The sequence below is a fragment of the Bos indicus genome, chromosome X (genome assembly GCF_029378745.1).
Source record: "Bos indicus isolate NIAB-ARS_2022 breed Sahiwal x Tharparkar chromosome X, NIAB-ARS_B.indTharparkar_mat_pri_1.0, whole genome shotgun sequence".
NCBI lineage: Eukaryota > Metazoa > Chordata > Mammalia > Artiodactyla > Bovidae > Bos > Bos indicus.
The window spans coordinates 4,816,432-4,840,049 of NC_091789.1; the positions used below are offsets into that span (position 1 = coordinate 4,816,432).

The 23,618-nt window shown below is 45.9% G+C and overlaps 1 protein-coding gene across 2 annotated transcripts in view; it reads right to left on the reverse strand.

Moving 5' to 3' along the window:
* TMEM255A (transmembrane protein 255A) overlaps positions 1 to 23,618 on the reverse strand; it is a 48,040-nt gene that overhangs the window by 20,631 nt on the left and 3,791 nt on the right. The window contains exons 2-7 of one of the 2 annotated variants that reach the window (XM_070784128.1): positions 20,302 to 20,444; positions 11,978 to 12,040; positions 9,726 to 9,815; positions 4,215 to 4,283; positions 2,403 to 2,474; positions 1,907 to 1,995 (exon numbers count right to left, since the gene is read on the reverse strand). In XM_070784128.1, the coding sequence (XP_070640229.1) occupies positions 1,907 to 1,995; positions 2,403 to 2,474; positions 4,215 to 4,283; positions 9,726 to 9,815; positions 11,978 to 12,040; positions 20,302 to 20,444 (526 nt within the window). The remainder of the gene's footprint in view (positions 1 to 1,906; positions 1,996 to 2,402; positions 2,475 to 4,214; positions 4,284 to 9,725; positions 9,816 to 11,977; positions 12,041 to 20,301; positions 20,445 to 23,618) is intronic. The other variant, XM_070784129.1, reaches the window with a different exon arrangement.

Genomic DNA, 23,618 nt, shown 5'->3' on the forward strand with positions numbered 1-23,618 from the left:
TTACATTTCTTTGATCATTTTTGGAAGGATGGGCTCAGGAAGTACAATTATAGCCAGCTCTCCATCACCGCTAAGGAGGGAAGTCCTTTTCAAGTGTTAGTTATTATTACAACATGAATAATTGAACCTCCCAGATAATCCCCAAACCTCATTTGAGTCTTTCAGTTTCTCTTCCTCCACTGCCAAATCTTTTAACGAAATGAGACCAGTGCTAGCAGAGAAAGTAAACAGGCTGGGGTGAATCTCTCTTCTCCTCCTACTCCCCCTTCCCCCTCCCCTGCCTCTGGTCTTAATCCTCCAAGTGAGAAAACTGGTCCGCCAATACCAAGAGTAAGGAGTGTGAGTGAGGAGCAGTGCATCCATCTGACCCCTCTGGATCTAGCTTCATCCTTCTGCCAACTCCTCCCTTCCTCCCTTCCCCTCCTCAGCCCCCTTGCACTGAGAGCTGGAAGAAAACACGTGCGTGACGTGCAGGGCCATTTCCTTATGTTCTGCATCACGCCTTCACACACTACTGTCTACTCCACCTTCTAAATTCCTCTTAGAAGTACTACCTGCTTTCCACCAGCCCCACAACAACTTCATCTAGGCTCCATTCCCTTTGGCCTGGACTCTGGCGTGGCTCCCTCGCTGTCTCCAGCCACTCAACTCCATGCGCCATGCTGTACCGTTCAGTGGCTCCCAGTTGCTTACAGGGTCAAGTCCCAAAGCATTCCTGTGGTCTGTATATGACTAGGGCTCTACTCCTCACCTCCTACTACCTTGTAAAACCACCCCCACTCCACAACTGCTGGGAAGACCCTCCCCATCTCCACCCCTAGTTTAAGTTTGCTCCTAACTCCCGTCTTATCTTTTAAGCCTCAGCTCCCACATCCCCTCCTCCTTGACACGCCTCCTCCCCCCCCCGCCCCCAGCAACTCTGGCTTCCAGTCTTTTGTGTTGAGAGGTTCCCCAGTACCTCCCCAGATCCCCACCACACTTCTCACACTAGACTGTAATCAATGGCTCATAAGTCTGTCATCCCTGCTGGCCTACAAGCTCCTCAGCAGGACTCTGTATTTCTGGCACCTAAATGTGTTTTGAAAGAGAATAAATGATGTTTTAACATTGAACAGTAGAGCACCAGAGTGGTTGTAGCAGAACTAGCACCACCAAGCCTGCTCCTGCCTCAGGGCCTTTGCACTTGCTGTTCTGTTTGCTTGAGATACTCTTTTACTCAAGTATCTACTTGGTTGGCCCTCTGGCATCATTCAGATCTCTTCACAAATTTCACCTCCTCAAAGAGCTCTTCCTTGGCTCCTTTTATCCAACATGGTACTCACACTCCCCACTTTGAAACTATTTACCTATCTTTCCTGCTTCATTTTTTTTCATGGCTTTGATTGACACCTGGCATGTTACATATTCATGTGTTCATTGACTATCTTCCTTAATAAAATCTAAGTTCCATGAGGGCAAGGAATTTTTTTTTTTTTTTTTTTTTTTGCTCCTGCTGCTGAATCTCCAACATCTGGAACAAGGCCAGGCACAGAGAAAATGCTCAATAACTGTTTGTTGAATGTTGTTGAACTTGGACTTAGAACTGGCTGTGAACCCTCCCTCTACCATTGTCAAATTCTGTGTGACCTTGGACTAGTTGTCTGTTTTCTCTGAGCCTCAGTCTTATCATCTGTAAAATGGGAAGAATAATTGTACATAAATCATAGGTAAGAATGAAATGAGATCAGCACTTTGAAAGTACTTACTTAGTATGCTGCCTGGCACAGAGACGGCAGGTAACACCTGTCAGCTGAAATCCATGGACACACCAGTGTCTTCTGCTTCTCTGATCCCTACCGTGCACCCTTCCCCCACTTAGTCCTTCTCATGCCCATGGTGGTCACACCACCAGGGGCTTGGCACTCACTTGCCGCAGTTGTAGAGGTCACAGCAGAAGCAGGTGTTGCCCCGGATGCGAGGTGTGCAGAATCCACGGCTGAGGTGAGGGCAGTTCACCTGCGGACACACAGCAGTGAGCAGGTGAGCTGGCGTTGGGTGGGAGCAGGACCCTCTGGGATTGGCAGTGCGAGCTAGTGAACTGATGGAGACGGTAAGGATGGCTGTGAAATGAACACACCAAAGCACAGCCGGGATGGGGCTGGGCGGGCGGCTGGCTGATCTCGTGCATGAGGCAAGTCACTGTGGAGCTGGGCTCACATCCAGCCTCAGCCACAGCCCTCAGCACCCCATCCCTGGAGGGTGGAGATGGAGAGGAGGAAGGACGGATGGAAGGGTGGACAGAAGAACAAATGGACGGTAGGAAGTGAGGCTATGAGGGGGAATCAGGGTACAGGAGGAAAGAGGACCACATTGGGGAAGGAAGACAGAGGGGCGGTCACATGCACTCTGAAGTACACTAGTACCTCTCGAGCTGCCTGCGTAAGGTTCCTCATAACCCTCGCGGAAGGAGAATTTTTGGTTGAGGAACTTATGACCTTATACAGGAAAAATAGGGTTAGGGGGACCAGGGTTACAAGTGAACCTATGGAAGTCATCATTCATATTTTTACAGTCACCAAGGTAACACAAGAATGCGATCATGATGAAATCAAGAGAATAACAATGACATTTTATACATCTCGAGTTTGCCCACAAAAAAGGAAAAATTAACTTCCATTTACCATCTTTTGTTTGTGAGAAATCTTCCAGGCTACCCTCCCCCCAGCACAGGTGCAACGAAGTGCTTGTAAATGTGTTTTGCTGTGTTACAGAGGATACGGATGGTAAACAGGCACTTATTTTATATTGGGTCCTTCATCCAAAAGCTCAAGCCTTTCTGACACACTGTCGGCACGTGCATCCTTCTATTCCTTTCTAACCCGAGAATAGTTTGGAAAAATAGTGAATTGCTGATCAGGAAAGGAAAATGGGGCAAGTGGGTGGCAAAGTCACCATGTAAGTACTTGCCCTAACGCCTTGGGAGCAGGGCCATACCTTTGCCGGCCTCCCCAGGCACCGTTCACACTGGATTTTAGGGAGAAGGCTTCCCCTAATGCCGGTCCATTTTATGGAATGCAGTCACCACTTTACACCCACTTCTCAGCCTTTTCCAACAATCACAAGTTTACCATTTTTCTAACTATTCTCAGAGTGGGGGTTGATTCATAATGGCACCCCACTCCAGTACTCTTGCCTGGAAAATCCCATGGATGGAGGAGCCTTAGTAGGCTGCAGTCCATGGGGTCGCTAAGAGTCAGACACGACTGAGCGACTTCCCTTTCACTTTTCACTTTCATGCATTGGAGAAGGAAATGGCAACCCACTCCAGTGTTCTTGCCTGGAGAATCCCAGGGACGGGGGAGCCTGGTGGGCTGCCGTCTATGGGGTCACACAGAGTCGGACATGACTGAAGCGACTTAGCAGTAGCAACAGAGAACCAAATGGTCGATGTTGCTAGAAGCATACGGTAGAGGTTCATGTTAAAGGGCTCTCTGGGTTGGGGAGGGGTGGTTGTGAGCTGAAATGAAAGCTCTCCGAGAATGACCTGAAGCCTCACCTCACCCAACTGCCCACAGACTGCCTCGGCTTCTCCATGAGGTGACAGGGACCCAAGGAGAGCTGTGTGGGGTGGGAGAGATAACACCTCACGTGTCCACACAAGCATCATCAGACTGGTCTCCTGGGGGTGTCATGAGACCAGGGGAGTCAGGGCCAGGCCGACAGCTGCCCCAGAGCCTCAAATTGAAGCAGGCTTCTCGATGACCTTCATTTGGCTCCTGACCACCGCCACCACCCCGCCCGCGTGTAAGACTCAGGCTCTGCCTCCCGGGTCCAGGCCTACTGCCTTGGTGGGCCTCCCACTTTACTTCCAGCTAGACATCAAGTCCAGGCAGCTGAACTATCCTCCGCAGATGTGGGGAATGACCTGCCTGTGGCCTCTGTACTCTCCTCGGTCCCTCTCAGGATCAAAGCCACACACAGAGAGGCTGCCTGTTGGGGTCAGAGGGGCAGCCTGTGACCACAGAACAAAGTGAATCTGATTAGGCCTCAGGACGTGCTAACCTATGACCATGGTCCCATTAGCACCTTGCCTTGAACTGAACCACTAACAAATCAACTAAAGACACCTCACAGCAAGCTGCAGGCCTCGGGAAGAGAGTCAAAGAAAAAGGGTTCTAGGCAGAACAGGAGACTTTTCCCAAAGGTAAGACGGGTAACCCCATTCTGGCTCTTACCTCCTCAGCTTCCTTCTGAGATGTCTTGGGGACATAGTGGCACCGGTTAGCATAGAGGGGCTTCAGATCCTGGAAAGGGAAACAGCAAACCAAAAGGCTTTGGGCTTTGGAAAACAAAGCGGCAAGTGCTCTGATGGGTAAGAAAAGATTTGAACACACACACATCCCAGAGCAGGTAGTGTTGGGTTAATTTCTGTGAGGATCAGATAAAAATGTTCTAATAACTACTTTCTATTGGGCCACTTAGTTAATGAGAAATTAGGAAATTGATTGAGAAATGTGTTTCTTAACATTTCCTATCTGGTTTTCTTTTATTTCTGTCTTTGTCTCTTTGCAAAGAATCCCCAGGGAACAGGAGTCAAAACTCCAGGTGATCACGACATGACCCTCTGCAACAGAGGGAGGCCAGCTCCAACAATGAGGTCTCATCACCTGAGGACAGGACCAGGGCAGGCTGATGCATCCTCCCTGTTGTCATTGCCATAGCTTTTACAGAAGAAGAGCTCAGGAAGCAAATCCCAGGGGGATGGGCAGCCACGGAGCCCACACTAGGTTTTAACTCAACTGAACTATGAGCCATTTTCACTCAACTACACAGATTAGAAAAAGACAGTGAACTCCAAAAATACCGCTAAAGCCCAGGAAAAGTTGACTAGCCCTGCTGGTTTGGCCAGATGCCTGTGAGGGAGCTCTCAGGCATGGGGCGAGGAGGGGAGCAGGGTGTGCATTGGGGTGGGACAGACAGATGCCACCCAGTGCTGCCCAAAAGTTGGCAGGCAGGGGATGCTGCCCAACTTTTACAGGACACTAAACATCCCCTGAGTGGGAGGGGCCTTCAGCCAAGAGCAGGTTAGCACAGGATCAGCAGTTTACACAAACTGACCTTTGGAAGTGGGCCAAAGCACCCTGGCAGAGGGAATTTATCTATTGCCCCATCCCAACTGAACCCACTTCTCTCACCACTGCCAATCATCCTGATGGCTGCTTGCCCCCACACATGTGATTGAGCATCTCCTGTACCTGACACCCATGTGCCCCCTGCCTCCCTGCCTGCCACCCCGTCCAGTTGCTTCTACCTAGCTGCTCTGTGTTCTCAAAGTATCCTGCCCTGGGGCTCAGCCTGGAGTCAGGCTGGAAGGCATGAGGGTTCTCATGGTCACGAGTGGCAGGGTTTATTGTCCCCATTTGGGCAACGGTAGAAGTAGTTATCATTCCGCGGTTGTGGCGGGGGCGAGGCTCGATGTGCTGGTTGTAACCTCCTGACCTCCTGGTTCTACTAAGAGCATTCAGCTGCCAACTGCCTAAACGAAGATCGACGTGTGTGTGTGTGTGTGTGTGTGTGTGTGTGTATGATGGTGGCCCGTGTGCTGCCTGTGGCTGCCCTTCTGCACTGAGGCCCCAGGGAAGGAATAAGCCCATGTGACTGGCAGGTAAGAAAAGGCCACTGAGCCGGCCGTCAGCCTTTTATTTATGCCTGAAGGGCGAGCAACGGCCAGTCTGAGCGCTGGCCACCAGCTGCCTTCCACTGAGGGTCTGAGTGCTCAGGGCCAGGCCCTTCTCAGGGTGCCTTCACGCCCATGATTTCATACCGTCCTCATGTTACCCCTGAGAGGTAACTAAGTTCCTAGTACGTCCAGGTAGAAGAGAAGAAACTGCCACAAGAAGGTGACGTGACTTTCCCGGCTAGTTAATGGCTATCTTCAGGGAAGGGAAAGGAAGGAAATTGGAGACAAGGGAGAGAAGGAATGAGACGCATTCAGAGGGCTGTGTCAGAAGGCAGGTGAAGCTCATATGCCCCTGAGCCAAAGGACAGGGCACCGTGGGACTTCCCTGGTGGCCCAGTGGTTAAGACTTGCAGGGGCAACACATTCAATCCCTGGATTCCCACATGCCATGGGATGCAGCCAAAAATTAAACAAAAGGACAGGGCACCATGAGGTTAAAGGGGCTCCACAACAGGAAAGGCTGGTTCTAACCCACCCAAGCAGTGCTGGAGTCCAAATGTGCCTTTCATTCAAGCTGACCAACAGATATCACCATTGATTAATAAAGCCTCCTTCCTCAAAACTTCACAGGGTCATGTCATGTATGGAAGTAAAAAAAAAAAAAAAAAAACCAGAACTGGGTGTCAGTGAGGACTGGTAGATGTCTCAGGACAGGTACAGTATAGGCAAAAAGGTTTTCTCAAAGACTCATCCAGCTTTACCCCAAACCCTTGAATCAAATGCTCTACTGCAGGCCACGACCAGCAGGAGGTACAGATGACCTAGAGTCAGAGGCTGGAAGAAACTTCCAGTAAATATAACTTAGATTGTTCTTCCATTGCATTTTGGCTAAGGCCACCAATCAAAACCTTTTGGAGTTTAGAAGTCAGGGAAATGCAAATCAAAACCACAATGAGAAACCATTTCATACCTGCTAGGACGGTTAGAATTAACAAGTCAGCTAATAATAGGAGACTGGCACACTCGGACACTTCCAGTGCAACTATAAAATGATGCAGCCACTTTGGAAAATTGGCAGTTCTTCAAAAGGTTAAATATAGTTACCATATGACCCAATACTTCGAATCATACACAAAGAAAATGAAAACATAGGTCCACAGAGAAACTGGTACACAAATGTTTATAGCAGCATTATTCATAAAAGCCAAAAGGTGGAAACAACCTGTATGTCCGTCAACTGGTGAATGAACAACCAAAGTGTGGTATATCCATACAATGGAATATTATTAGGCCATAGAAAGAAAGGAAGCATTGACATATGGTACAATATGGATGAATGTAGAAAACATACTAAGTAAAAGATGTCACAGAAAACCACATATTATATAATGCCATTAATATGAAATGTTAACTAATAAAGGGAAATCTATAGAAAAAGAGTAGATTAGTGGTTGCCTAGGACTTGGAGGAGCAGGCAGATTAGGGAGGTGATAGCTAACAGGTATGGAGGAGGCAGTGGCACCCCACTCCAGTACTCTTGCCTGGAAAATCCCATGGACGGAGGAGTCTGGAAGGCTGCAGTCCATGGGGTAGCTAAGAGTCAGACACGACTGAGCGACTTCAGTTTCACTTTTCACTTTCATGCACTGGAGAAGGAAATGGCAACCCACTCCAGTGTTCTTGCCTGGACAATCCCAGGGACGGGGGAGCCTGGTGGGCTGCCATCTATGGGGTCACACAGAGTTGGACACGACTGAAGTGACTTAGCAGCAGCAGCAGCTAACGGGTATGGGGTTGTTTGGGGGATGATGAAAACCTTCTAAAATTGATTTGGTGATAGTTTGCACATATCCATGAATGTACTAAAAGCTCTGAATTATATGCTTCAGATGGATAAATTAGATGAGATGTGAACTATGTCTCAATAAAGCTGTTTAAAAAAAATTAGAAGTGGGAAGAGGAGGGAAAAGGAGGAAGCCATTTTAGCTCATGATGCCATGAAAATCTACCGCAGGCTTCTTGGCCACTATGCCTGTGTTGCCATGGAGACTGCCTCGGAGTGAAGAGTGCTTGTCAAATGGGGATAATCATGCCTGCCCTACATATCTCACAGGATGGTTGTGGGTCTCAAATGAGATAATAGATGTCAAGGCACATTGAAACGCTAAATTCACCACACAAAAACAATTATTGTCATTAAGATGGCGCCTGTTGGAACAAAACAGCACACAATACTATGAGTGACTACAAGCATGCTACAAAAATAGGTATATATACTCAGAGGGTAATATGTGAAAATTGCCTATGTGATAGAATCGCTATTTTAGGGTGGTTAGGGTAGTAGGAGAGTGGATGTCACAAGTTCCTGTTGTGTCATTTGCCTTTTCAAAAAGAAAAAGATGGCTGCTCTCAGCTAAAATAATAAGGGATGGATCTGATACAGGAACCAATATATTCTTGGCCCCAAAAGAGAACTGGGCAAAAAACCTCTCTCTCCCACCCCATACTTTGCCCCTGCCCAGAAATGGTCTCCTTACACACCAACACTGACTATGTGAATTCCACTAAGCTTGGCAAGTGAGGGACTGACTCTTAAATTTGGGAGGAGAGTCCAAGAACAAGTTGGGATTAAAACAATGTTGCAAATCACCCTTGCCCAGATCCATCCATACCCAGGACTCTCCCTCAGGCTAACCTGCACTGTTAGCCAAAGACTGAAATGGAATAAAATATCATTGATCCACAGAAGATCCACAGAATATTCTGATTCAATTTTTCTCTAATTCACTTGTTTTAGAAAATACACAGTTCCAACTAGTTCATAGGATGTTTTCATTTTCTTTTTTATTTATGGATTTTTAATTGCTTTATGTTTTCATTTTCACTGTTGGTTCAGTTGGGGATAGAAATAAGTGTCTGAGTGGGTTGTGGGGGCTCACTAAGCAGCTTAGCTCACTCTTGCTTGGGATTTGTGGGCCAGATCAGGGCCACGCTATGACCTCCCTAGGACTATTGCCTTTTGCAACTCCTTCCTCCATTCAAAATATTGAATAGGATGTTTCATTTAATTCTTTGTTATGACTGCATTGGTATAAAGACAAATTTCTATTACATGTGAAAACTTTGTTTTTCTTTTTTTTTTTTTTTTTTTTTGCCTAAAAGGTCATCATTTTTCCTCTGATTTGAAAATAAATTATATTTTTCTGGGACCCTATAAAAGTTCATGGTTGTGGGCACTGTGTCTATTGAGCCCAATGGAAGAAGGTAGCCTTGGGCCAGATTAAGAAAGCACAGAGTGAGGGGTGAGGGTTCCTCTAGCGGGGCCCACGGGAAGGACCCGAATCCCAGGTTTCCCTGAGAAGCACAGATTTGGGTTTCAGGCCTTCCTCGAGGCCTAGCTTCTCCAGAATTTGAAGCACTTGGCGCCTGAATGCCAGGACTGGGATTGTTCTGAAGACTTTTAGTTCTGGGGCTTTCTCCAGACCCCAATCACATCACTCCTCTCCAGCTATGAAGACAGCAATGTTCAACGATCCTAGAAACGGTGTCTGGGGGACTTCCCTGGAGGTCCAGGAATTAAGACTCTGCGTTCCCAATGCAGGGGCACACGGATTCCAGCCCAGGTCAGGGAACTAGATTCCACATGCTGAAAACAACGTTTCTGTCCTCATGGGCCACTCTTGTTGCTGCTGGAGATGGCGAGGGGAGGTCAGCTACCAGGGCTCTCTCCCTGCCTCCTCACTCCCAATGCCAATTCCCTGGCCCCAATGCCCTTGTCTTTGACTTTTCCAAATCTCAACGACCTCCAGCCCTTCCCCCACTGGGAAGCCCGGCCTGACCCAACGTAAACCACTCTGGCACCTAGAGTTCACTCCCTCAGCTCAGCCCCAGTTCTGTAGTGCATTCCGTGAGGTCCTCATGTTGACGTTACCTCCATGGGACAGGGATCCTGTCTTCTACTTCTTCCGCACCCCTCACAGCCCTCAGCATACACCCAGCACACACCCGCTCGGTGAAGCCTCCTTGTATTGCACACTTACTTTAACCCCAGACTAAAAATACTCACAATGTGTCTGGCAGCAAAGACCCCATCAACTATGGCACAGCAAAAGGCCGCAATCACACCAAAGCTGATAAAGACGATAGAAGCCACCAGCTGTGGGGGGACAAAGCAAAAGTGTCTGTTAGCCTTCCATGCCACCCCACGGGGAGGCCCTTTTCAGTAGCATGACTGGGAGGGGGATGCAGAGAAGGGGCCACTGGATTATATCCTACATTTTCAGGGCAAGCTAAGAAATTTACTCCGTGAGTCAGTGAGTACCCAAGGAAGAGGAGGCTGAGGAATCAGGCTACATGGCTCTTCCACTCTGAGACTCAGACCTTTGACATCATGTTGTCCAATCCTATTTTATTTACTGTGGAATTTGAGGCTCAGAGAGGGGAAATGGTGTGTCCCAGGTCACTGGCCAGGCTATGGGAGAGCCTGTGCCCGCCAACTCCTAGTACAGTGATCTGCCCAACCCCTCATGACTCTGAGGCCCCACACAACCCGACATGGCCCTGCATCACAGAGGAAGGAGACCACACAACTTATGGCTTAGATGTCAAAGACATTTTACAAGGGTTGCAGTCTCTGAAATTGATCAATTCTGTGCAGTCAATACAAAAAAATTCAAGTACAAAAATTGTTTGCTGGAACTAGACTGCCCTATTCTCTGATCATGTCAGGTAACAGAAATTTTCCTAATAACGTGTCTCCATTACAAGGGTAATACTACAATCCAATGAGGAGGTAGGCATTTCCAGGTATTTCCAGGGTCGGGAGTAGGTACTGCCTGAGCCCACCATCTACCCTTGTGAAAGTGTTAGCTGCTCAGCCCTGTCCCAGTCTTTGCGACCCCAAGGACCGTAACCTGCCAGGCTCCTCTCTCCATGGGATTTTCTAGGCAAGAATACTGAGTAGGTAGCCATGCCCTCCTCCAGGGGATCTTCCTGACCCAGGGACTGAACCCAGGTCTCTTGCATTGCAGGCAGATTCTTTACCATCTGAGCCACGTGGGAAGCCCCCACCTGCCCTTGTTGACCCTCAAAACAACACTCCTTGAGGTGCTTTTGTGGGGGAAGGGGAGAAATAGGATGACATTAGGCTGCTCTCCAGGGATAAGACCCATCTCAACAGGCTACGAGGAAATACAGATCTCCTTTGGGAGTCGTTCAGAAACCTTGTCCCATAAATCTCACTTCACAGCAGTACAGAGGATTGGTAAATAATGGATGAACGATGTCATGAAATTGGCATTATTAGCTATGCTATGATCAGCTCTACAATTAGAACTCCCCTGTTATTTTGAATAATTTAAATCCAAAGTGCAAACACAACCGGCTGTGGGAGAGCCCAGGTGACATGGAAGAAGAGGACTATGAGAACTCCCCTGAGGCCGACTCCCCACATTGCTGGGGGAGAACATATGGTTAGAGCTCTCTGTCCCTGGAGCTATTACGTTATCTGATTAAACTTGCTGTTAAATAGACTCCATTATCAAAGTCTAGATGCCATGGAGACTTGTACTGGGGAGCCTAATCAGTCCACCATCTGACCACTCACCAGGCCTCTTGATTTACAAGCCTATAAAACTGCAATAAGCTTGCAATTCAGTCTGTACTTTCTTCTCTTGCCCTCTACGAAGCCTTCTCAGGCTGAAGCAGGAAGACACAACAGCTTGCCCTTGCGGGGCCCCATTTGGACAGAGAATTTGGTGAGTTTTACCTCCCAGTATATGCCCATCCTTCCTCTTCACCTCATCACCCAGGTAGCTTTGAACCAAGGGTCATGGGACTATCGGAGACCAGCTTTGTAATTTTATTTTGTCTTCTTGTGCCCTATATGTATTTGTTCTGTTAATTCAAGTCCCTTAGATGAAAATCTCAGGCTATACATCAGAGAGGGAGGGATAAGGGTGGCCACTGAATGCAGGAATCAGAGTAGCAAAGGCACCCCAAGTGAGGACAGTGGCCTGACTGGCTACGCTGGTGCACTCATTCACTGATGAGGGGAAAATCAAAGGGGAAGATACAGATTATTCTATCCTTGTGACTTAAGGAGATGAGCTGGGCAACTGAGCGAGCATTAGGCAAGGTGAGAACAAGTCCCACACCACAGGGTCGCTTTACAACAAGTTTCCTGGAAGCTTAGGGGAAGGTAGCTGTTTCTTTCGTGGTCCAACATGGGCAACCTTAGGAAGTGTGCTACCCGTCCACAGAAATGTTGAGCTCTTTCAGATGAAGAGGTGGTCTGATTGTGTAGCCACGAAAACTTACCATCTGCCGTTTGTTCTCCACGAGGTTTGATCCAATGATTCCAAGGAACGATCCAAAGCCAAGCTGTAAAGCAACAGGGCATGGATGGTCAGCCTGCCCACGCACACAGCCATTCCAGCCCCAGGACAGGGTTCAGGATCGCAGAAAAGAACCTGCTAAACCTGTGCAGTTGTTACGCACACAAATACAGTATGAGCTAAAAAAGCATTTCTTTCACCATTTACCAATTTGCCCCTGTAGATATGAATCACACCTAAAAAGAAACTCAAGTGCCCGAAAGCTAAAAGTAAAAGTCAACCATAGCTTTTCAGAGCCTGCTGATTTCAATTTCCATATCCATTACCTAGCATGTGACCAGTGAGTCAGTCAGAGTCGGATAACGGTGAAAAGCACGAATTATATTCTGATCTTTATCTTTTCTTTGAAAAGAGACCTTCTACCCTGATGCACGAATCACAAAATAAAGGTTGGAAATAGCAATTTTTGATGCATCTGCCACACTAATCAAACCCAGGAAGTACTTTAGAAATCAGCAAGCACCTTAACCTAGACTTAAAAAAAAAAAAAAGAACAATTTTTTGGAAAGCCTGTATTTGTGGTTGACCCACTGCAATTTATGTGAGCACTTCTTCACCTCTTCTTCCATCTCTGCTTCATTTATGGACAGAAAGCATTCATTAAAGGGTGAGCAGAAATGGCAGTGTAAAATGCTGAGAAACAATCTCCCTGTCTTAGCGTCTGGGATGATGGCTCGGAGTAGCAAATCCCACTTCGCTCTCAGTTCTGACATTAGTGGACTGAGTCTGCCAGTCTCGGCTGGGAAAGATCACTAACTGACGGCTGTTATCAGGAATGAAAGTGGAAGAAGTAAAATGTGGTGGGAATGGACCAATAAATCTTAACGCAAGTCCAGTGGTGTAGTTACATTTCTCTTGCGCCTTACTAATGATCAGGCTTTCCATCTGCAGCCTTACTTTGGCTCACAGGGGTATCTCTCTCAGCCTGAGGCCCCCCAAGCCTTACACCAGGCTTGGACATCTAAAGGACCCAAAGGCTGGGCAAGAGCCTGGTGGGACAGTGTAGGGGGACTGGGCGCTTGCCTCAGAGACCCAAGGAAGAAAGAGATTGAAGGGAAGGAATGAATACAAATTTCCAAGGCTCATTCTGTAAGGCCACTCAACCAGCAGCCCCTCTTGGGAAATGCAAGCTGAAGAGCGTAAGGATGTATTCCATGCCATCCAAGACCCTACAGAGAACATCCTCTCAACAGTTACTCTATGCCTGTCTCCTACCTGGTCTTGTTTGAAATGTAATTAAAATGCGTTGTAATAAAAGTATAGTGATTACGGACATCCCTGGTGGTCCCCTGGTTAAGAATCCACCTTGCAGTGCAGGGAAAACAGGTTTGATCCGTGCTCAGGGAACTAAGATCGCACATACTGTGTAAGCCTGGGCACCATGACTAGAGAGCCTGTGTACCACAACAAAATATCCCATATGCCACAACTAAGATCAGACATAGCTAAATAACAAATAAATAAAAACTTTAAAGTACAGTGATTAAAAGCTGGTCATCAGACTAGCCTGGCTTCTAAACCCAGCTCTTCCCCTTGTGTCTGCAACCTCGAACAGACCGACTGACCTCCCTAAACCTCAGTTTCCTTAGCTGGAAAATGGGGACCATCAAAGTGGCCGTCTTGCAGGATTTTTTAAGGATTAGCCAGGATGCTACAGTCAAAGAACTTTGCACACAGCCTAGCACACAGCAAGTACTCAGTAAATAGGAGTTATTGTTCTAGCGATTATTATCACTTTTTAAAAAGACATTTAACTTTTGAGCAGCTCTAACCTGATTTGAGCTGGGAAATCCTATCATTCTTTGCTCTATTTCAGAAGAGTTTCATATTCTATCTTATCTGCCCTTCCAATATGTTCACAGTTTCTATTTTTTCAGGAAGAATTCCATGAATAGTCTGTGCTTATGACACTCTGGGCCATTTGTGGAGATTGAAAGAAAGTCAGAGGCAGCTTCTTACAAGGAAAATAAGTCCTTTTACTGAGTGGTTCATCAGTTTCCACAGATATTCACTGAAAGTCTCCTGATCCCCAACGACAACCTTTGCCTTAAGACAGGAAACAAAGCAAAGACACTCACTTCTGCTGACACTCAAATAACTCTCTGATGGCAATACCGGAAGAGGCGGCCTGAAGCCTCATGGAATTGTCTGGAAATCCCGGGGCAGCCAGTTACTTTACCCAGTTCCCTCCCCTTTCCTTCCATTCCATTTCTATTCCACTCCAACTCATTCCATTTTCTAACCCTCACTGAGTACTTTTGTCACATAAATAAGACGACATGGCCCTTTCCCTGTACAAATGCATAGCCTAGTAAGGGAGAGAGTCTGTGGCTGAATGACCACAGGTGAGGTAGAAACAAGGTGCTCAAGAAGCTGAGAATAATTCATTTTGTATTATATCTTTGACTCTGCTATTCTTAGAAACTGTGTGGTCTTGGGCTAGTTCTTTAAGCACGCTGTGCTTCAGTTTCCTCCTCTATTAAATGGGAATCACAATGATCTCGACCACACAGGGCTGCTGTGGGGATGAAATGAGACAAGGCATGTATGTAGTGTGACCTGCATAAGCGAGGCTGCTAAATACACGGTCGTTTCCAGATCTCACAGAGGAGGGGAGAAATGGGGCCAAACACAGGCAGAGTTCACCAGGTGGGATGCTAAGATCACCTGAGTTCTGGCTAGAAGAATTCACTCATCTGGATGATGGCACTAACTCGCCAGTGCGCCGCTAAAACCACTTTACATATGAAAAGTATTTGAATTTAAAGAAGCACTTGCCCTCCATGTTGATATGAGTCCCATTTGCTAGACAGCAAAATGGAGGCCTAGAGAATTGTCTGGGCTTGTCCCCTCTGACAGCAAGTTCAGGCAAAACCAGGAGTAGCCCTCAGATCCCCTGACTAACAGCTGGTGTTCTTCCAGCCACACTTTGCTGCATTTGTGGCAACTGTGAGCAGAACAGTGACCTTTGCCACTGCCCACTCCCCTCAGGGAAGATGCTCTCTGCAAGGAGGGAGTGAGAGATCCTATTTGAGAAAGAGCTGAGGCAGTGAAAGCAAAGGAGGAAAAAATTCAACAGAATTTCCTGCAAATAGGCAGCAGCGTCTAATCAACTGTTTGCTCCCCAGAGGCCTCAGAGAGGTAAGCTCTATGGTCCTCCCTCGAGAACACTGAATCGTGGAATGTTTCAGACCTTTGGACCTCCATCTTGACTCCCCATTACCTGAACAAATAACCAGCTTGCTTTGTTTTGGCTGCTCTCCAATTGTAGGGGAAAAAAAGACAAATCATTAAAAATCAGATTCCAGGGTTCTTTTTAGACTGCACCCATGCCTATTCCCATCCTGGAGATGAAGCTCAAAAAGATTAATCATTTGATAACTTTTCATTGGACAGCTACTCTGGCAGGCTCAGTACTAGACTTGTGATTTGGAGGCCAGGAAATGAGGTGGGATACGATACCAAGACCAATGAGATAGCCTCAAGGAACTATAATTAGGTAATGGGTCTACAATCCCATTCTGTAATCCTGAAATCAACAAAGCTCTTAAAACCAAAAGGCTTTTTTGTAACTAACTTGGTGGCAAAGCCTGACCTCAAACTGCTGTGAGGTTATTTTATAATGTTTATCTACTTAGTGTAAAAATTCACAGTTTACTGTAGAAAGATGAAGATGCTTGATTACTGGGTATATCTCAAGACTCCACTGGGATGTTAGATAATATTGGGTTGGCCAAAAAGTTCATTCAGATTTTTCTGATGCTTATGAAAAACCCAAATGAACTTTTCAGCCAACCCAATATATGACAGATGCACTGTATTATCTTTCTAAAATATAAAAAATAAATAAATTTGCAAACACAGCTGGCCCAAGGGTTTAGATAAGGGATTGTTGATGTGTATAAACAAAGCTAAATGAGAATATGGCCCAACATCCCACAAAACAGAATGTGACTAGTTTTCCAACAATTATGAGTAGAAAGAATCTAAGGTAGGGAGTTCAAAGATGGTAGACACAACTATGGATCCCAGTAGCTGAGAAATGTGCCAGCTGTCTTTAAGATAGGATAGAAAAGAACATTTGCATAAACAGAGAGAGAGAGCACTGGGAGGACGTCCCAGCCCAAGTAATGTTCGGGGGACTGTGAATGGACAATTTTGGGAAAAGAAAGGTGTGGGAGACCAGGCTGACGGCATCTTCAGAGAGCTTTGAATGACAATGCTAAGGAGGCAACAGGAAGCTAGTGGAGGACTAGTCTTATCAAGCAAATCAAGACTCAAGACTCATCTTTGAAACATACTTACTGAACAAGGAATTTTATCTTAGAATGATCTTATATTTTAGAAACAGTTTCAAACAAGAGGTAAAAAAAATTTCTGCCTCATTCACAATGCTGCTGCTGCTGCTGCTAAGTCGCTTCAGTCATGTCTGACTCTGTGCGACCCCATAGACGGCAGCCCACCAGGCTGGTGACTACAAAACTATTTTGTGGCTACAAAACCACAAAATCCCACTGTTCAGAGCTCCTTGTATTTCCTGAGCATTCCAGTTAGTCAAACTTTTGTTGGATTTCAAGAGTATTCACATGTGAAGCTGAAGCCACATTGGCCTTAGAGACGATTTCTGGGTTATTGATGGTTTTGAATGATCCCTGTTGTCTCTGCCTCCTACTCCCCCATGGGAACTCTGATATAATTTTCAGTTAACTGAGCCTCCCCTTCCCCTGACTGGGAAAGAGGACAGAAACTCCTGGTTTCTTTCCTGAAAGAAAACCCAGGTGGATGTGGGCCCTAGCAGTACAACAGGTAGGGGAGAAGATGTTGGCATGAGAGACTTTTAGCACTGATCAGGTGGCCAACTCCATCTTGGGGGTTGCATGGGAAACACACTTGGAGGCCTCGTTCTCCTGGATCTAAGGCTAGAGCTATACAGAAGGAGTGGGCTTTCTCCCTTGTCTTTTCCAGCTTCATACAAACGAGGCTCTTGTTTTATTCTATTTCATTATTATTATTTTTTTAGTCCTCCTGGGTAGAAAGTTCACTGGAACTCTTCTAGAAAGGACTATGTCTTGAATATTTGAGGACAGTAAAAATCCTAAGCCAGTTTGTCTTTCTGGGTTGGTTTTAATTTTTTTTAATGATACAGTTCAGCCTGTAGAGATGAGCACACCTTTAAAGATGCCTGTTGCACACATGCCTTAAGATGATGACACCACATTCTGGTTCAGGTACAGTAGTTAAAACCCTATCAGAATGCACCTCATTGTCGAAGGGCATCTCATTTGGTAAAATAAAGATGCCGCAGAAAAGTGTCACGTGACTTAGAGTTTAATAAATACGATTAGATTTTTCAATGCTTGAGATCTCAATATTTTTAAATGAAGTGTATGGTAAGTCATCATTTAATCTAATAATTGCCCCCCAATTGGTCTGTTTTAAAATTTTACATTCTCACATACGCATTTAACCAGAGTCCTAAAATAGCAGAGTTCCAAATAACCTGACATTTTTTTCCCCTAATCTATACAATAGTTATTTATATTCAGACTGGCCAACTAGATAGTGCGGAATCTAAAGATGCCACATTTGGCTCATTCTGGTTTTATTGCTAAGCATTGTTTATTTATTGTGTTTTAGTTCTCCAAGTGGCTGCCGATCCACCTGAATTAAGACTTCCTCCAGGTGTTTCTTAAAATACACGCCAAGGTAGGGAAACCACTGGCTTAGAGTCTATACAATAACTCTCTAGTAACCAAATTATTCAATTAGTGAAAGCACCCAGGTCCCGAATAAATCTAGATTCTCAGGCATTTATTTTTTCAGAGGTATGAGTCATTATTGTATCTGTTATAACATTATCTGACCTATCACCTCAAATGGATTTTTCAGCTGTTCAACCTGCAATCTTCCCCCCTTCACTTTCTATAATTAAAATCTATTTTAAAGAAACAATCTACAGGAACTATAAAAGCAAAAATTTTAAGGTTAATCCATAAGGCCAGTTCTCTGATTAACATTTCCATATCAGCTCTCAGTGAGACACACACACACAGATACTCTTCCACTGCTTCAACTCCCAGTGCTAGCTGAACATCAGGTACTCCAATAACAATCACAAGCCCTCCTTCCTTTGTTAATGTATTCCAACCCAGCCACCCACAGGCAGATATTCTACAGAGAAGGTTTAGAGCCACCGTTCATGAATAGCAGCTGCTACTCTTAAATGACATGGAAAATACCTTCCCCTCACCCAGGGGGAGTCTGAATCTTGGCTTGAGTATGTGCTCAGCAGTCAGAAATCTCTTACTAAATGTAGTTACCTGAAGCCCACAAAGTCACACAGACCCTATAAATTGCTTTCCCAAGCCACCAAAATGCAATCTTACCCCCCCTCCCTCCATTCCCCCCTCCCTCATGTGTTTAAAAATAAAACCCAATTCTGCTGACGACTGGTTTTCTTGCCTCACCACAGGAAGTGGACCGGGTGAGTTCTCACGTCACATGCTTAGCAGAGGGCACCAAATGCTGTTTGTGGGACACCTGCCCTTGGCTGAGGGGAGCCCTGTGGGCCCAAGGAGGAACTCCCCCAGTGGGGTGGGCGGCCTTCAGCAGCTGGGTGCCAGAGTCCAGGGCTATTGAGGAGGCTGACTGTGGAATCGGTGACCTAGGCAACAGGCGTCAGGCTTGGTCACTCACAGTACTGGCTTGTCAAAGGCATCCATCTTTAATCCCTTCCCCTTCCTTTGCTTCTCTCTGCAACCCCCACCACTCCAAAAAAAAAAAAAGAGTGAAAAAGAAGAGAGACAAAAAAATAACAAATTCGCCTGTCCTCTCTGATAACCTAAAATGTAAAAAAAAACACAAAATCCCATCCTAACTAACTTTCTTCCCGCCCTCTAGCAGTTACAATTGAGAAGCCATTTAATTGGTATTCAATTAAGTTTTGGGGGTCAGTAGTAGCATGTGTAGATCCAAATGAGGTTTTTGTTTGTTTTTCTTTTTCCTCAATTCAACTGAGGTATAATTGACAAAATGGTATATATTTCATTTCATATATGATGTGATGATTTAGTATCCAGTGAGGTTTTGTATGCAGAAGTCAGCGCTTTCCAGAGTGGATTGCATGCAGCCTGGGGATGGGTAAAACAATCCACTCAAGTAGGGAAAGAAATTTTTCCTATTTTTTGTTTATCTGAAAGAATAGGAAATTTTGCATTACAATTATTCAACACACGGACTGTCACGGGCGCCCTCCCTTGGTGTGAACATCAGGTGACAAGGCAGCTATCCTTTGGGAGGAGAGCAGTTTGAAAGCAGCAGGGGGTTGGGGGTGGGGCAGATTATGTGTGCCCGGATAGTCTTATCTAGTCTTAACTAGTGGCAACAAAACGGACAAGGGGTGAGCAAAGACTCCTGTTGATAAACTACAAAGAAGATGACCCTAATAAAGTAACACAGTGAGAAGATGACAGGAAGTCTCAGGGTAAATTCTTTGCCACCCTGTGAGAGTACATTCAAAACGCAATGATGCCAATGACAATCATATCTGAGAAGAAAGTCCCACATATTCAAAATTATCTAGTAGTTACTTGAAATAAGGATTTATAGCCACTAACTTTAATGAGACTTCATATGAAGTGTGTATCATTCCTTGAAATTATAGTGTTAGTATGAAGATATTAAAAATTAAAAGTGCATTCACTTTTATCTAATTTTTGAATTTCCATTTTAATAGGTTTATGAACCTGTATATACTTTGTAAGTGAATACGTATACATATTTTAGGAGTGGATATTCCACATATTTTTCCTGAGAGGACGGCAGGATGACTTTGGAGATCAGTGTGCTGTGGGTCATAAGACTATCAAGCTGCAAGGGTCCTCAGAGTTCAAGTAAGGTCGGGTGACCTCTGTTATGTATAGGAAACCAGATGCCCAGAGAGGAAAGAACCTCAGCCTACGGTTAACACTGCTAACTACTAACATCTCCTAGATGAGAAAACTGAGGTCCAAAGAGTGAGGGGAGGTTGCTCGGGATCACACTGCTAGTTAGGCATGGAGCTAGGGTTCTTCTTAGTCCAGTGCTCTTCTAAATAGGCCCGAGTTGTCTCTCTATATGAACACAGATACATAAAGGAGGAAAACTGAGCAAACACAGAAACTCAAACAGAATTGAAAGCCATCAGAGTAGAACCAAACGTCTCTAGCTAGCAAGCTGCTGAGACCTACCTATGCTTCTGATACTTACAATAACTCCTGGGTAATAACCTCCAACAGTCACATTCTGGGTCCTGGTGGTTGCAGCAAGGCCCACCGTGAGAATTAACACGGACACAATGAGCAAAGTCACGGTGACATAGATGGAGTTTCGTTTCCTCCGATTGAAGGCTCCTGAAAGCACACAGAGAAACTGAAATTGCCCATTTTGGCCGCAGAAGGGATGGACTTAAAGAAAAAAGTCACTAGGAAGGTGTTCCTTCCCTACTCCAACTGGTAACTGGGGTGATCTCTGGGGAGTGGGATGACGGAAAAGAGATGGAGCTTTAGGTTTGTGCAGTCCTCAGGGGTTACGTTTACAGTAAAATATATACATTTCCGGTTTGAAAATAAACATCAGAAGGAACTGTACCAGTTACATAAAAACAAAACACATTTTTGTGCTTTTGGCATCTGATAAAAGATGTGTCATACCCACTTAGTGGAGTGTTTTTTTAAGCCAAATTACAAGGTGTATGATAAATGAAAAGCGTACTATGAAGATATTAAATGACAATATTTTAAAGCCAATATGCAACTAAGAAGGGTTTTCTCATAAGCTGGAGATATGAAATTTCATTTTCAGTGTAAATACCAGAACCAAGCCAGGTACTGGGATTTTTTTTTTTTTTTTCATTTATTTCTGACATTTGCCACCTCATGTATAAACTTTAAAATGGTGTGTTGGCAAGATTTGCCACAAAACAAATGTGTGTAATAAAGTAAATGTTTGGAGGCCATTAGTCCCCAGGGGAGGTAGATGGGGAGGATTATAGCTTACATTGTTTAGGCTTATGTGAGGGTGACATAAATACGAATGATGAGAGACTCATTCTACTCAGTGCTTATCAGACATGATAGGGCAAACCAATATTTTTTTTTTTTTTTCGAAAACAGGCTTATGAAGTCAGATAGAAAAATGGTATGTAGACTCGCTTTTCAATTTAATTTTTTTAAAGGAGTAGAGCACTGTTCAACACTCCTCGTTTGGAGGGGGTTCTCAACAGGAAATAGGAGGGATGAGGTACCACCTAGGAGTTCTCATAAAAATAAGCAACTGGGGGACTAGTTCTGAGAGTCCAGTTCTCTAGAGGAGTGTTATGACGGGGTCGCCCACCCAGGTGGCTTGGCTGTCATTTATGGGCCCGAAGAGGCCACTTGGGACTGTTTCTAGGACCCCGTCATTCTGGGAGGCCTCGCTGCAGCCTCGGGAAGCGGCTTCCATTGAAGCTCAGACTGCACCACTGGGAGGGAGGAAGGGGAGAGGGGATGAAGGAAGCGGGGGAGGGGGGAACGAGAAAGCCTGTGAGACCCAGGAGGCCTGGCGGTGCTGAGAGGGAGGGGCTGTGGCTGGCCCTGCAGCCCCCAGCAGATGCCCCTTCCCCAGAGGGAAGAAGATGATGAGCCCCACCATCCATCTCCTCTCCCCTAGTGCGGTCCTTGCCTCAGGCTCCAAGGGAGGGGGGAGGGGCTGGCGGTCTCTCCCTTGACGTCAGCCTCGAAAGTGAGGGACGTGACTCATCAGGGTCATTTCTAATATGGGCCTATTCTAAGACCATTTTACATCGAAATGTAGAAGTGGCCTGAGTGTTTAGAGGCATTCACAGACTAAAGCGTCATGTCGCACCCTGTGGGGAGAAGTAAAGTGAGTTGGGAGATGGGGCTCCTCTTGGGGTGTGTGCTGAGTCCCGCCTCCAGGGGAAAACCTCTGGAGAGCTGGAGACACCTGTGTTATTAGGGCCCTTCGTGTGAGAGGGCAAATGGGGAGCTGACTGCTGGTAATCAGAGGAGCTGAGTGGGGAGGCTTGGACTGTGAAGGGTTGGGGGTGGGGGAGCAGGATTGATTTCTCCTGTTTATCTGAGTGTGTTACCCTTTCTCTGGATTGCAGGGACCTTAAATGAGTCTCTAAACCAGGGTCCCCACATCCACTTGATGACAGCTTCTCAGTGAATCTGCTAGTTGGCTCCACAGAGGGGCTCTAACAGACTTTACTGGTAAAGAATTCGCCTGCCAGTGCAGGGGACACAAGAGACTTTGGTTCAATCCCTGGGTCAGGAAGATCCCCTGGATAAGGAAATGGCAACCCACTCCAGTATTCTTACCTGGAAAATTCCATGGACAGAGGAGCCTGGTGGGGTCCCAAAGAGTCAGACACGACTGAGTGTGCAAGCACACAACATAAACTTACCAACATGGCCTCCCATCCCTGTCTGCATTTCTACACCATCTGAGCCCTCCCAGACCCCAGGCTAGCCAGAGAGAGTGAGGAAACAGCTGGACACAAGGGTATCTTTGTGACACACGAAAGTGTCTCAACACCTCACAGGGAAAACACTTCACCTTAGAGTCTAGAGGTGGGGGAGTGTGTGTATACGGTGTTGGTCTTTCTAAATTTGGGGCTATATCACTCGCCTGGCTCCTTCCTGGCCAACTGGCTTTTGATTTTATTCACAGCTCTTGGGTCTCCTTAGCAAATATCACTCTAACTCTTAAAAGCATAGGAGCCAGGTCAGAAAAGTGACTCAGCAAACCACATGGTGTCATTTGAAAATGTTTTGTTTTTTTTTCTACTGCTTCAGAACCTGAATTGAAAATCCAATCAGCTGAGAAACCCAGGCAGAGATCCTGGAGCTCCACAGGAGCCAGGCCCCCAGATAGGATTAGCTTTGAATCAAATTCCTAAGAAAACTCTCCCATCACTAGGTTGACTATCTATCCTCTGGCCCCTCACACCCTCCCCCAAGTCACCCCTTGTTTTATACTATAAGGGCTAAAATTGTGTAGAATGAAATTATCTCTAGCTGAACTTAGGGAGCTGACCATTTTAAGGAACCGCAGGGTGAATCCTTCTTAAAAGTTAAGAATCACCCTTCCTTTTATCTTTAGAGGCACTTTGACTTAAAAGTCACATCTACCTCGAGCAAGAAACACCTGTTCTCTGATGGTGTGGTCCAGGCTCCCCAAAACAGCTCTTTGTGTCTGCTTGGGACATTTTCCTGGCTGTTGTTTTATTGAAGAATGGAGAAGCAGAGTTCTGTTCTTCTTAGGGTACACTGTGGGGCCGGCCTTAGATGTTCCCGTATACACAGGGACATCTTATTCTGATTTTAAATCAGTGTATCAAAAAAAAAAAAAAAAACCCTCAAACACCATGAGGTACTTCAGTACAGCCTCAGGTATGTGAAAACAGCGCCCACCAGTGTCTGATACCTAGTGAGCAGTCAGTACTTGTTGAATAAACAAGAGGCCACATCTCAGAATCGCTTCCTTTCTAATCAAGAAGGCTATGGGGTGGGGGGGGGGGGGTT